Source organism: Mchenga conophoros, linkage group LG3 (assembly GCF_057382185.1).
Source record: "Mchenga conophoros isolate Kocher_MC1m ecotype Shallow Benthic linkage group LG3, M_conophoros_male_GT1.1, whole genome shotgun sequence".
NCBI lineage: Eukaryota > Metazoa > Chordata > Actinopteri > Cichliformes > Cichlidae > Mchenga > Mchenga conophoros.
In genome coordinates, this window is record NC_140528.1 from 14,176,691 (window position 1) to 14,192,127 (window position 15,437).

Consider the following 15,437-nt stretch of genomic DNA (forward strand, 5'->3'; position numbering starts at 1 on the left):
TTGTTTTTTTGCTTTCACTTTGCAATCATGCGAACTGTGTATAGAGAGCGACAGCACTGATCTGTGAGTGATGATAATTTGTGCACCAATTCCTCTGACATCGTCTTATTAATTGTTAGCTTACTATGCAAACATGACAAGTGAAATCTCCCGCAGCTTAAACATGTGAGAGGTTGATCGCGCAGAGAATCGCTGAGCTTATGTGAGTGCGGCAGGATATATATTTCACTACGATGACCTGGATGACTGAGAACCTTCACAGACAGATATATATTTTAGTTCTGCTGAGCCAAATAAGACAGGTCAGGGTGAAGAAGTGACAGCCAAAGAAAAGCTTACCACAAAACGGAGAAGTTATGACAAATCAGACTATAAGGCAAAAAGAAAGTGCAGCTTTATGGTTTCATGGACAAAAGAATTTCTGTGGCTGCAATATGACGAGCTAAAAAACAACACGCACAAGGGTTAGGGTTAAATTTAAAAACTGTACTTTTGTGTTAAAATATATATTTATAATTTTAATAAATGACAAATTAAAAAGACATGAACATTTTTTTTTGTATCGAAAAAATATCGAACCGTGACACCAAAGTATCGAACCGAACCGTAATTTTGTGTATCGTTGCACCCCTAATATATATATATATATGTCTCAACGCTGTTTCTCAATAATATTAAAAACCTAAAAACTATTGTTGTGGAAGATAGAAGTCACTGTGACAGCCCTCTGACTGTGGAGGACGTTTGTAATCCTATTTCTGCACTTAAGGCCAACAAATCTCCCGGCACAGATGGTTTAACTGCAGAGTTTTATGAATCATTTTCTAATCTCCTGGCTCCGTTCTTACTGCAGCTTTTCATAGGAAGTGTAGAGAATAACATCCTCCCTCCTACTCTTACTCAGGGTCTCATAACACTTATTCCAAAGCCAAACAAAGACTTACTTCTTATTGATAATTGGAGACCCATCTGTCTGCTCAATGATGACTATGAGATTAAGGCTTTAGTACTCGCTAACAGAATGAAAGAGTTCTTGGACACAATTATCGATGAGACACAATCAGGCTTTATGAGAAACAGACACCTTTCTAAGAACATGAGACTGGTTTTAGATCTACTTGATTACTCTGATTTGGTATCTGACTATAGCTTCATTCTCTTCCTGGATTTTTAAAAGGCTTTTGATACAATTGAACATCAATTTATTTTCCACTCTTTGGAAAAATTTGGCATTTTTCTGTAAAGCTATCAAAACCTTGTACACGAATGGCAATAGCTCAATTAAAATGATTAAGACTCCACCCCGAGATTTGACCTGTTATACAAGGAATCAGCACAGCTGATAAGGAGCTCATCATCAGCCAGCTAGCTGATGACACCACACTCTTCTTGAAAAATGCAAATCAAATCCGTCCAGCCCTTAGTGTTATTAGTGATTTCTCTGAGGCATGTTAATACTTTTAGCTATTTTATATCCATAAATGTAAGTTTATTAATAAAACACCATATTTCTGCCGTTTTATAAGGATATGAATTGTACATGCAATCAATTTCAGACTCAACCAACAAAAAGCCTCTCAGGACAATATTTATATTGTAACAGTTGCTATTGTAATGCAGTGTATCACCACATGGCGGCGCCTCCTGTCTCACGACTGGTGTCACCCCCTTTTTGTTCTTCTTCGCACTCCTCCTGTAATGGATGCTCCCGTGTGTACGCGGACTAGTGTGCTCTTTAGTAATGTGTGGTAGAGGTAGCACTTTTATTTTTGATATTGTAAATAAATGAGTACTTTTTGGAAAGTCAGAAGCTGTTGCTCATTCGCTACCCACCTGCACACCCCTGGCTTCATCTCCACTGCACGTTACAACTGGCGCCCGAACTTTTTCCCCTTGGACTTCAGACGATTTTTGCATCCCGCCGAGGATTCTTCTCTTCTAGCACGTGAACTGTCTCGGAAATCCCCCCAGTTTTGCGGACGCTCGGACGTTTTCTCCAGCCATGGCCGCAGCCTCAGCTCAGGTGGGACCCGACTAATTTCTGGATACCGTGGTGTGCCGCTGCTCCGCTTGGGAGAAAGAAAAAGAGAGAAGCTGACTCCGCGACGCGAATGGACTCCGTGGATTTGTTATTTGTTGTTGGTTTCGTCTTCTAAGGATTAATTTTTCTGTGGAGAGCCTGGACATGAACATTTCTGCTGGCTTTTCATTCCCCTTTCCCTCTGCTGAGACTGACTGTAGCACATGTAAGTGATAGCTTGGCCGACTACAACCGTTGGTGCTGGTCTTTGGCTCAGTATAACAAAACGACTTAAAACTAATCTTGCATTGAGCTCTAGTGTTGCAGACATGCTATTGTAATAACATGGTTCTGATCACTCCAGTCTAATTTCAGTTGTTGGGCGAAATTTTATGTGGTTTTTCTAAATTTAATCTTTAACGCATTTTTGCTGTTTTGTCTTTCTAGTCTGACCTAACTGACTCTTTTACTGCTATATCAATAACTGCGCTGTGCCCTGGAGCGGCTTAATTTTTTTGAAATCGCAATGGCACACTGCCCAGACGACTCTGACTCAGACATGGAACTTACCTCGTTACCTATGTGCCAGATAGTTGAAAATGTGACTCCTAGCCTTAGCCAACAAGTGGTGGAGTTAAGAACTGAGGTGAATAAGCTTAGTGATTGTTCACGTGACTCACTGAACATACAGCAGTTTACTAAGGCAGTGGGACCAACTCACAACGGGGAACTCTCCCCCTCCTGCAGTCCCACAGTCTCCTGTTTTCCCAATGGCCACATCGACACCTCATGTTCATGTGATGGACAAAACTGAACCCACCAACAGTACCAATCCGTTCCTGCCCAGCAACCCATTTCAACCTACAAATCCTTTCCTCCCATCTCACTCACTTGAACTCAGCAGCACTTCCAGAGTGATTGCGGCAGCTTTACATCACGCAAAGCTGGAGCCTCCTGTGTATGCTGGGGACGGAAAAGTGCAACCTGAGGACTGGTTAAATGCAGTTGGCACATACAAAGCCTCATTGAACCTAACTGATGGGCAATTGCCAAACGAACTGCCACACTTTCTTGCAAAAGAGCCCGGGAAATGGTTCAAGGCACTGAGCTCCCACATCACATCATGGGCTCAATTCTGTCAACTGTTTAAGACAGTTTTTCTGCCCTCCGACAACCAAGAACGCATCCTGAGAGGAATTTTGGATCGTGTTCAGGCTCAGGACAAGCCGCTCCCAACCTTTGTCGCCCACATGTTGAGTGAGTTTGACAAACTGAAGAGCCCCCCACCTGAAAAAGACAGAATTGACCTAATTAGTAAACATGCTCTCGAAAAATACAGAGTTGCCCTGTATGGCGCTAATGTCACTTCTGTAATGGACCTGCTGCTACGCGCTCATGAGCTTCACTCAGTGCTTGGACCACAAAGACCACAGCCTGCTTTATGTAGCAAAGACAACTATAAGCCTGAACCTTACTGCTTCAAATGCTCTCAGCCAGGGTTCACTACACGCACCTGCCCAAACTGTAACACCCAACCTCATTTGCCACAACGAGCCTCGAACACCGCTAGGCATGGCCCAGTCCAGCCATTGCCAGCACCTGGCCCCTCTGACCCTGGCCATGAAAAGGTGGAATTAAGCAGCACCACATCCCAGCCACAATACAGGCAGTCGGGAAACTACAGGGGGGGGGGGGGGAGGACAGGACATTTCACAGAGGCCAACCTTCCCCCAGTTACTAACGGAGCCTCACACGCCCGATTCACTACAGGGTGGACACAGTCTTGGACACTTGGAAGACAATTTTTCACAAGTCCACTGGAATACCCCACTAAGAACGAAAGTGAACTTCAATGCTTCATCTGTGGATGCTACCCTCGACACGGGTGCTTCCCTCTCGGCTGTACGAGCAGATCTCATTCAAGTAAATGACTCTTACCCTAGAAACACAAGTGAGTGGAATGGTCCTGCAGTTAACCTCGCCAATAATGCTCCCTGTATCCCTGTTGGTGTTATTTGGCTCAATATTCATGAACAAGAACTTTTACCAGCGTTTTGCCATAATACCAGATTTGTCCTCTCCTTTCATTCTGGGAATGGATTTTATGGCAAGAGCTTCTGTTTCTATTCACATTCCCACTAGAACAGTCTACATTGAGGACATCCCCTGCCCACTCGCAGACAATGAAGAGGACCTTTAAAATGATTACTCACATTCACCTGGAACACTGATGTCTTTGGACTTGGTTCGCTCAGACTTAACAGCCAAACTGTCTGAAGCAAGTCTCTCAGAGAACAACAAGGATGCTTTACTAAATCTGCTCAGCAAGTTTAGCTCCTTGTTTGATGGTCAACTTGGTCGAACGGCTCTCACTGAGCACGCCATAGAGACTGGCAATGCAACACCTGTCAAACTCCCACCCTATCGCACGTCACCTGCTAAGACACGTGTGATTGAAGAACAAGTGCAACAAATGTTGAAGGACAACATCATTGAACCTTCCACAAGCCCTTGGGCAGCTCCTGTAGTCATTGTAAATAGAGCGGCCACGGAACCAAGGTTTTGTGTGGACTTTCGAGGGCTCAACCAAGTTACCCAAAAAGACTCTTATCCCCTGCCTCGTGTAGATGAGTCTTTGGAGTTTCTGGCAAGAGGAAAGTTTGTCTCAACATTGGACTTAGCGCGAGGCTATTGGCAGGTTGCTGTAGCAGAGGACTCGAAGCCTAAAACTGCCTTCATCTCTCACTGTGGTCTCTTCCAGTTTCGGGTGCTGCCCTTTGGGCTCTGCAACGCACTTGCAACTTTTCAGAGACTCATGAACTCTGTGCTTGCTGGCCTCATTTACAAAACGTGCGCAGTCTACCTGGATGACATTGTTATCGCCTCACCTACCTTTGAACAGCACTTAGTGGATCTTGAGGAGGTGCTGGGCAGACTCCAGGCTGCTGGCTTGTCATTGAAGCTCAAAAAGTGCCAATTCTGCCTCGATGAATTCACCTTTCTCGGGTACCGCATCACATCATCAGGTGTTAAGCCCGATCCGGACAAAGTAAAGGCGGTTAAGGAGTTTGATACCCCAACCTCAGTGAAACACGTCCGTCAGTTCCTTGGCTTGACTGGCTATTATCGACGCTTCATTCAGAATTATGCCCGCCATGCCGAACCTCTTCACGCCATCACCAGAAAGGACAATGCTTTCCACTGGGACGACAGCTGTCGAAGGGCCATGGACACTTTGAAGGATCATGTCACATCAGCCCCGATCCTGTCATTTCCAGACTTCAACCGTCCCTTTTCCATTCACGCCGATGCATGTGACATTGGTCTTGGGGCAGTGTTGATGCAAAAGGATGACATGGGTCGTGAGTACGTTGTGGCTTTTGCTAGTCGCTCCCTTCACAAAGCTGAACTCCCCTACTGCACTTCAGAGAAGGAGTGCCTCGCTGTGATATGGGCTCTGGAACACTTCCGCCCATATGTTGAAGGTGTTCATGTTACTATCTTCACTGACCACAACAGTCTCAGGTGGCTCATGTCTCGTCAAAACCCAACGGGCTGACTCGCCCGCTGGTCACTTCGTTTGCAGGACTTTGATTTCACAATAGTGCACAAACCTGGTGCACAGAACAAAGTTCCCGACGCACTGTCACGCAACCCTTTGCCTCTGACCTGTGACAGGCCGACTGATCTTTTACCAGATCATGCTGTTATGGGCAGCCTGGACATTCGTACTCTGCCCCCCGTCATTCTGGCTGACCGTTCACAATTCAGACAGCTGCAGTTAGACGATCATGTCACAGGTCCACTCCTCAGAGACATTGAAGCAGACTCTCTGAACAGCTCGGACAACGCCACCTTGTTACAGTATGTTGTGTATGACTCTCTTTTGTATCACAGAGAACCCAAGTCCACATGTGCTTTGCACCCTTTGAAAGAGCTGAAACTGTTTGCCCCTACTTCCATGAGAGGCACCTTGCTGGACTATTACCATGACCACCCCACAGCAGGTCACTTGGGTGTTTCTAAGACATTGGCTAGACTGCGTTTTAGGTTTTTCTGGCCTAAAATGGCAGCTGATGTGAAACGCTATGTGATTTCATGCTCAGTGTGCCAACTCACCAAGCCAAGTCAGAAAAAAGCAGCCGGTCTTATGGTTCCCATTGTCCCCCAGAAACCCTGGCAGTATGTGGGTGTGGATTTTGTTGGGCCACTTCCCCGCACCCCCACTGGTAATGCTTATTTGATCGTGTTTGTTGACTATTTGACTAAATGGGTTGAAGCCAGTGCTGTCAAAGAAGCTACATCTCAGGTAGCAGCTGGTAAATTCGTCACTGACATTTTTGCTAGGCATGGTACACCCACTTACCTCGTTTCTGACAGAGGGTCTCCTTTTGTGAGTGAGCTTTTTGAACATGTTGTTTCTGCCTTAGGCTCGGTGCACAGACTCACTACGTCATATCACCCTCAGACAAATGCTACTGAACGCGTCAACCGGACTCTGAAAACTGCAATCCGCGCTTATGTAGGTGATAAGCACACATCATGGGACAAGTTTCTCCCTCAGATTTGCTTTGCTCTGCGCACCGCCCCCCATGACAGTACAGGTATGACTCCTGCCATGATGCTTTATGGTCGTGAGTTAGACACCCCGCTTGACCTTATCACTCAGCCTTCTACAGCAGGTGTTGATGAACCGGGTGTGCCTTACCCTGAGACTCTGAGAGCCTCCCTGCAGGAAGCTCACGACCACGCCAAAGCAGCTTTGGACTATAGCCATGACAGACAAAAACATTACTATGACTTGAGACATCGACATGCCACGTTTCGTGTTGGTGACCTTGTGAGGTCAGACGCTCAGTCTAACTTTACTGCTAAACTTGCACCACTGTTTCAGGGACCATTGTGCGTATCTCAGAGACTCAGTGATGTTAATTACAGGCTCACTTGGGTGGACTCCGGTGTGGATGCAGGTGTTTATCATGTTGTGAACATGCAACCGTTCCATACCCGGGACTCTCTCACTTCCAAAGAACATTCTGTTTCATTGCCTGCTGAGAGAGAGACAGCAGAGGGTCTGAACTCTGACTCTCAGGCCCACCCTGGCCCCCCTGCAGACACTGACATTGACTCTGAGCCATTCCCCTTTGATTTACCGGACATTGACTTGATTTACCGGACATAATGTGTGGTAGAGGTAGCACTTTTATTTTTGATATTGTAAATAAATGAGTACTTTTTGGAAAGTCAGAAGCTGTTGCTCATTCGCTATCCACCTGCACACCTCCGCGGCTGGCTTCATCTCCACTGCACGTTACAATATGTTGATTTTTTTCGCCTATTCATATCATAATTTTTTTTACTCCTGGTTCTGTATGTTCATGTTCTGTTCTTTTGTAAACTTCATCTGTTTGTATGTTGTATACTCATTGTGTTTCAATAAAGTTCGATTTAAAAAAAGGTACGTTCTAAACGAAGCTTCAGACGTCACTGATCACGTGACTCTGGCCAAACGAATCAAGCCTCGACACGGTGCTTCTGAAGCAGCGTGTTGATCTTTCTGACACACCATCACTACCTCTCACATCTAAAGGTGTCAAGGTAACTTTGAACTGAGTTCAGTCAATCTGGAGTTTTTCCAAGTTTTCTGTTGCTCTTTGTGAGAGAAGAGCGTTAAAGGCGGGGCTCTCCAGAGTCCAGCAAAACAGGAAACCACAGCTGGGTGTGTGTAAGTATGCAAACCAATAGAATGCATCGTGGTGGGGGGGCATCACGGGCATTGGCAAGAAAAAAATAAAATAATCGGTCGTACCCATGGTTCCCCGACGTCATGCCAACGCATATTGGGAAATTCGTAGGCACCGATCGGTTTTCTATCAGCCATTTGCTGGGAGTAAGGGCGCCCTCCGTTTGCGAGGTGCGCCTGCTGCTGGCGGCACAGGGAGGAGAGGGCGGGGCGGCGGGGAGTCTCTGGCTGGCTGGAGCGGCATCTAATAACCAACTCGCAAAACAAAATAAAAACAACACAACAAACAGATATTATGATACAGACTTATAATCTGCACCGATGTTTTTTCTAAATTCTATAAAGTGAGCGCGAGAGCCCTCGGTGCGCCTGCGCGCTGCTGAAGTCAAAGTAAACTTTATTGTCATCTCCGCTACAGACAGTCCAGCATATAGAGAGACGAGACGACGAGGCTGCAGTTACAGCGGTGCAAGTAAACAAACAATAAATATAAGAAGAGTAAGAAAATAAATCTACACTTTAGGACTCGGGGTAAAGGATCAATAACAATTTAAATTTATAATTTACAGTTTGATGATTTAAAGTCTCACACAACCCGTCAAAAGGGGCGGGGCCGGCTGCTTCCAAGTAGAGCACATTTCATTTATAATGATGTAAATCCAAGCCCATCATGGATTCACGATCTGAATCCTGGGTTGTGTGAAATCCCAGAAATCAACCTTAGACAAAGTGAATCTGTGAACTAAGGTGTAGGTCTGTTAGGTTAATTGTGCTGATCCTCGGGTTGGGGGATTTGTGTTTGTACTGCAGCGCAAAATTCAAACCAATGGAAGATGGACAACAAAAGTTCAAAGCCATCAGGTGCTCAGGTTAGAAAAAAGAGAAAAGATGCAGGTAAGCAGACGTGTGATTGGATAATGGCAGGTCATCCTGAACCAATCAGACTAAACTCCAAACAATACATTATGTTACAGATTTTAATATTAATTAGTCATTGTTACTTGTTGATTTGTCCTTTTCTCATTGTGTGACGAATTATGACGACTGTTTGGTAGCTGTTATTGTCTCTCTCTCTCTCTCTTCATGTGTGTTTCTCTGGTGAAACAATAGTTTTGTGTTAATGTTAGGGCTGCACGAGTTTGCATAAAATGAGAACCACGATTTTTTGCTTAGAATTGAGATCATGATTCTGTCATAACAATAAATAAACATAAAACAACAAATGTCTCACGTTTTGTTGTTGCAGCAAAATGTTGTCCTGCTTGAAATTCCGTCTCCACCGTTGCTCGACGCTGCGTGTACAGAGCAGGTAGTGCAACAATAGAAAAATAGTTGCGGGACGGCACTGTGTAGCGTTTGTCTAAGGTGTTGATCGTTTTCCTAAATCCCTCGTTTTGCACAGTGTTGATGGAGCCATATCTTTGGTCAGGTGATAAGTGATAGCCTCCGTAATGTCTTTGTGCCTGCAGGAGTTCGACGTGTATAGGGAAGCGCTGTATAAGGTTCCCGTTATTGATGTTTGGGTGGTTGACCGGGACGGATTTTCTCCTGTCACTTTCTCGTCATCCCTGACGTGCTCTCCGTTGTTGTTTCCCTGCTAATTTTAGCATCACACGGCACAGCTTCTGTATCACGTGGTATAAGGCTCCGCCCTTGTCATTTGTTGAGCAGGAAGAGTGAGCGCTTGTTTTCATGCAGAGTACGTCCTGGAACAAAATGTGAAGTTTTACAAATCACCACTTCTTTAGTGAATATCATTTCAGTCTCAGACAACCTCGTTTCTCTTACAGAGGTTGAATGCACCTTCTGCGGATGGCGGTACCACACAGTGTGCGTGGACTTCCCCTGCACAGAAGGCAACTACAAATGCTGTGAATGCTAAATAAACAGAAACAAATGATCCCTGTTGTCTTTGCTTGATGATTGGTTTGAGTCTTGACAATCCACATTGCTGGTGTTGCATCTTTCAATGCCAGCAATGGCAGGTATCAGTGCTCAAACCTTTTGTGTTTGTTTCCAACAAGTTGCCCACCTCGGGAAACAACAATGTGTTCTTTTACTTGTCAGATGAACATATGAGACACTTTGACTCTTCAGTGCAGTGTGGAGCCTAACAAAGATCTGTTTTGTGTCCCAGCTGATCAGCAGGAGGAGGAGAGTCTGACGGAGCAGCAGAGGAACATTTTCAGCTACTTGGACTCAGCTCAGCCACTACAGAGGAAACAATGAGCTCAACACAGAAGGTGACAGACAGAGCAGGACCATATGACCAAAGATATTTATCACCATATACATTTGAACATTTGAACACAGCTCAGATTAACAGTGCAGTGGATCCTGCTTGTGCCGTGATGTTCAGGACTGCAAACCGAGCAGCATCACTGACTTTCAGCTTGTTGTGTTTGTGGATATATGACTGACTTTAATTATCCACAAAATCATCACATTCTCTGTCAGATTAAGGTCGACTATTGAACGGCGTATATTTTAAAGGCTTTAAAACCAAGTTAACGCTGAAAGTACAAACATCACTAATGTCACATAACTCTGCCGACAAGGCATAGCTATGGCTATGAAATGCTCTTTGTGTATCACTTCTTCATTATGAAAGATGTCATTAATGCACTAGTAATGTCTCATCTGGAGTATTGTTCAATCATTTGGTCAGCAGCTAATAAGACAGATCTTAACAGACTTCAGTTAGTCCAGAATAAGGCGTCCAGATTAGTGTGAAGATGTTCATACTATACTAATATTGATCAAATGCATAATAACCTTTCTTGGCTTCCTGTACAGGCTAAAATATTCTATGGCTTACTTGTAGTTCTAAATAAAGCAATTCTGTTAAACACACCACATTTATTCTGCTCAGCTGCAGTATCCAGATGAAATACATCATCATATTACACAGTTTTCAACAAGCTGCAATTTAGTAAATGCTCGAGTTAAAAGTAACGTTTTGTAAAACTGTTACATTTAGAGCAACTTTTAAGTGGAATAAGTTGCCTTAAAAAATTAGAGAATTATTCAAAACTTCAATGAACACTTAAAAGCCGATTTACAGAGCTTTTAGTTTTTGTAAATATTGTAAGACATGATTTGTTTTTGAAATTTGTGTAATGTGCCTCAATGTTATTGATATTATTATTATTGATTGCTTATATTTGAACAATTGTGAAACCTCACTGTGGATGTAAGAGTGAAATTATGTGGATATCTTGAATCCACTTTATTGTGTAATATTTTATGTGAGTATTTGACGGAAGACGAGCAACATCTGTTGTGGAAGCTAACGGGGTTCCTTTAGAATAAACAAACATAGGATTTATTATCACTGAATAATTCTGTATAAATCTATACAAATTATAGAAATATGTAATAGGAAACAACAAAATAATCTAAATTATAAAATTGTGTGTGTGTGTGTGTGTGTGTGTGTGTGTGTACAATCAGGAGGGATGGGCATGATTTTAGTGTTTGAACAGTCATGAATTATCTTTAACAGCAGGTTGGATGTAATGTGTTAGAACTACCAGCAGGTGGGGATAAGAGACCTTTAAGGTGTTTGGTGCCACGCTCCACCTTCAGGTTTAAAACTAGTGTTAATGGAGTTTGAAGGTTGAGTTTGTTCCACGACTGCATTTCACTCACTGCCTCTGTTTGTATCTCTGTCACTGCAGGACCAACATGGAGCCAGAAGTCAGCGCTCTCAGGAGGCCGACAAACCTCACAGAAGAAAGGGAGAGAAAAAACACACCTGTGACGAGTGTGGGAAGGGTTTTACTGTGAGGGCTTCACTAAAACAGCATCAGGTCATCCACACTGGAGAGAGACCGTTCAGCTGTGACTTGTGTGGGAAGGGTTTTACTGTGAGGGCTTCACTAAAACAGCATCAGGTCATCCACACTGGAGAGAGACCGTTCAGCTGTGACTTGTGTGGAAAGTCTTTTTCCTTGAAGGGTTCCCTTAAAAAACACCAACTCATCCACAGTGGAGTTAAAGCGTACAGCTGTGATCAGTGTGGCAGAGCTTTTACTCGCAGTAGCCACTTACAGAGTCATCTAGTTACCCACTCTGGAATTAAGCCATACAGCTGTGACATCTGTGGAAAAACTTTCAGCTGGAGAGGGAGCCGAAATATACACCTACGCATTCACACCAGACATGATCTGTACTGCTGTGAACAGTGTGGCAAAGAGTTTACAACAGACGCACAGTTACAACGACACATATTTACCCACACTGAGGAGAGACCTTATCAATGTGACCTGTGTGAGAAGACTTTTAAAGCTCCACATGACCTGAGAGAACACCAACAGATCCACACCAGAAAGAGACTCTACAAGTGCAGCTACTGTGAGGTATGTATTTATATTGTTATCTTGTCATTTTAGCCTGACTGTTTGGAACAACTCTGCTCATTAAACTGTGTTAGCATGTTAGCAATTCTACTGCATGGAAAAGCAGCTCTGAGTGATTATTCAGATTTTCCTTTCAGTTATGATTTTAGTATTACTGTAGTATTATGGTGGTAGTATTGTAGTTATTGCAGCCCAGTAAACTGAGTGTGTTAACTAGAGATGGACCGATCCGATATTACGTATCGGTATCGGTCCGATACTGACCTAAATTACTGGATCGGATATCGGAGAAAAATAAAAAATGTAATCCGATCCATTAAATATCACGAAAGCACCTAGCAAAACTTGCCACACGCCGTAACTCGCCTCAGAACGTTAGCACGTCGTAGCAGTATGCATCACGTGATAGAGCGGCTGTGGCATGCGGGGGACCTGTCGGTGGTCTGGATAGCATTTGGAGCTTCGCTAGCAACCTGGCATTTCATCTCTGACAAAGTTATCCCCGAGAGAAGTAAAGCAAGTGTGTAAGTCCATCTCTGAATGTTTGTAAAGCATTCCCACGTTAAGCTTAACGAGCGACTGCCTCTCGCTCTCCGGCTGCTACTTCAATCGTGAAACTGCTTAAATGATCAGCTGATCGGCTTTTCTGTCGCGAGTCTGTCTCTCTTGTTTATTTTTGGTCCACTTTGCACCAGAAAGAGGAAACCAGCGGCTGAACAACAGCAGCACGTTTAAGCTTGATAAGCTGTTGTTACAATTTATTTAATATTACTTTCTACACCAGGATCTTTTTCTATGTAGCTGACGCTGGTAACTGTGCAGGGGCGGATCTAGCAAAGTTTAGCCAGGGGGGCCGATAGGGCATTAACTGGGAAAAGGGGGCACAAAGACATACTTTTCTTTCTTATTCTCATTTAAAATGTCTAGCTTTTAATAAATAATTATCTGACACCCAAAGTTTTAATTTGATGTAAAATGAATAGAAGTCAATTACTGTATATAGTAACTATTAAGTCTAATATATATACCCTAGTAAGCTATAGTACTTTTTCCTTTGGGAAGGTACCATCTGTGCAGTCTGCAATTTTGTTGAAGAAAGATGTTGAATCTATTTAATATTTCTTGAAAAATAATTGATTTCTGTGCATTTTTTTTTTTTACACTGCATCAAATTAAGGTTGATTACGTCGATTAAGCATCATGAGGTGGCGCGTGAGGGGTGGTTCCCTATTTTTTATTTATTTATTTTTGTTGTTGCTGGGAGTTGGAACCCTATTAGTTAGGTTGCTTAATATTTACGCTAAGTACTCTTTAAAATACCAGAATAGGGAGGATGGTGTAGGTCTAAGTTTATTAGATTGATCAGTATTGCTGAACTATGAAATTTTTTTTTTTTGTATACAGGTATAACAGAATAGCTTTAGTGTAGTTGTTGTTTTAAACTTGAGTATGAACTTGCAGACTTGCAAAATGCAGCAAGATATTTTAAAAAACAGTTTTGTTGATTAAAAAACACTATATCGGATTCATATCGGTATCGGCAGATATCCAAATTTATGATATCGGTATCGGACATAAAAAAGTGGTATCGTGCCATCTCTAGTGTTAACTGAAACAGTCAAATGTAGTTGGACGTCTGCAGAGATGCTCTTTATTTCAGGCGACGTTCAGGATACAAATGTTGAAGGACTGACTTACACTGTCTTTGTGTCTTTGTTTAGAAGCAGAGCGACACAGATGGATCCAGTTCTCAACCCTGTCATCACTGTGGTGGTGGGAAAGACTTTCATTGTGACCTCTGTGGAAAAACTTTCAGTCGGCAAAAGACCCTAAAACTACATCAACGTAGACACACTGGAGACAAACTGAAATACTGCAAAGAATGTGGGAGAAGCTTCACCACATCGGATCACTTAAAACAACATGAACTGATTCACAGTGGGGTTAAAAAGCACCTCTGTGATCAGTGTGGGTCATCCTTCACCACTGCAAGTCAGCTTAAAACACACAAAGGAGTCCACACAGGAGAGAAACCACACAAGTGCAGACACTGTGAGAGAAGCTTCTCACAGTCAAGTAATCGTAACATTCATGAACGTGGACACATGGAAGGAAACTACAGCTGTGACCAGTGTGACAAGAGCTTCAGGAATCTCAGTTCATACTCTGCACACAAACGATCCCACGTTACTAATAAACTGTTTCACTGTTACCAATGTGCCCAAACATTCACCTCATTGTCTGCTCTGTGCAAACATCAGCGCGATCACTCAGGGCTGAAATCACTCCCATCACTGGATCACAGTGAATCTGAAGACACAGAAAGATCCTCTGCTTTCCTCTGGTCAGACTCAAAAAGCTTGAGATCAGGCTCCACAGAGTTCAGATAGAATCATTTAAACTTGTGTTGAACTGAACTGGTTGCTGGGATGAACTTCTACATAATACAGATCTACATGGGATCTTCTTTTCTGTTGTTTTACTGAGTCAGTTTTGTCCTTTTTTCTCTGTCCTGGTTTTGCTCGTCTGTAAATGATTGAAACTCAGTCAAATAGTTCATTGTTCTCCAGCAAAACGTTTTGGAAACTAATGTTTAACCTTTAAAACTCTGACATGTTTTAGCACACAAGGCTTCATCGGGGAGTTCACTCATGATTGGACCATGAGAACAAAGGTTTTTAGTTCTTTCAAAGAGAGTCTTGGAGATGTTTGATGTTTCTGTTTTTCTGAAACCACCTGAAAGAAAAACTATTTTTCTTGCTTTATGTAGTGTGGAAGTTTTTAATGTTTCTTCATCTGTGATGTTCTTGAATGTGTTTATGTGAAGATGGTACAAATAAACTGTCCTTTCAGCTTTAGCTCCTAATTTATTCATTATTTATGGATGTAGCACAGTAGCCGTCTCTTGATTAACACATGGAGGGCTCGGGATCTGATGGTGTCGTCTCCCTAATTTGCCCACTCAGTAAATCTCACGCATGGCCAAGAAATTGAAATAAACCTTGTTTCCCTGCTGGATAGTGATCCACTGTAACTCTGCTCCTCCTTCCTGTTTAGGATTTCTGTGGCTGAAGTAAAATTCCCTCCATCCATCACTTATCCCAGCTAACCCAAAGTGAAATAAAGTTTTGCTCGTCTTAAAAAAGCATTACAATAATGGGCATTACCAATGCAAACTGAATGATACAGAAGATGAAAGAAGAGACTTTGATCAGTTAATAAAGCTCATGATCTGGATTCATTGTGGCTGCTACACAGATACTTCTGGGTCACTTCTCTCAGTTAGGAACCTTCCTCACCAAACTGACTGTTG

At 43.1% G+C, this 15,437-nt stretch overlaps 1 protein-coding gene and 1 pseudogene across 1 annotated transcript in view; both read left to right on the plus strand.

The window, feature by feature from the left end:
* LOC146577356 (uncharacterized) overlaps nt 1-14,982 on the plus strand; it is a 23,509-nt gene extending 8,527 nt beyond the window's left edge. The window contains exons 2-4 of the mRNA XM_085253575.1: nt 9,901-10,006; nt 11,444-12,124; nt 13,846-14,982. Of these exons, the coding sequence (XP_085109701.1) occupies nt 9,989-10,006; nt 11,444-12,124; nt 13,846-14,514 (1,368 nt within the window). The 5' untranslated portion in view covers nt 9,901-9,988 and the 3' untranslated portion in view covers nt 14,515-14,982. The remainder of the gene's footprint in view (nt 1-9,900; nt 10,007-11,443; nt 12,125-13,845) is intronic.
* LOC146577357 (uncharacterized) lies at nt 1,724-3,972 on the plus strand (annotated as a pseudogene).
* Nucleotides 14,983-15,437: the final 455 nt, after the last annotated feature.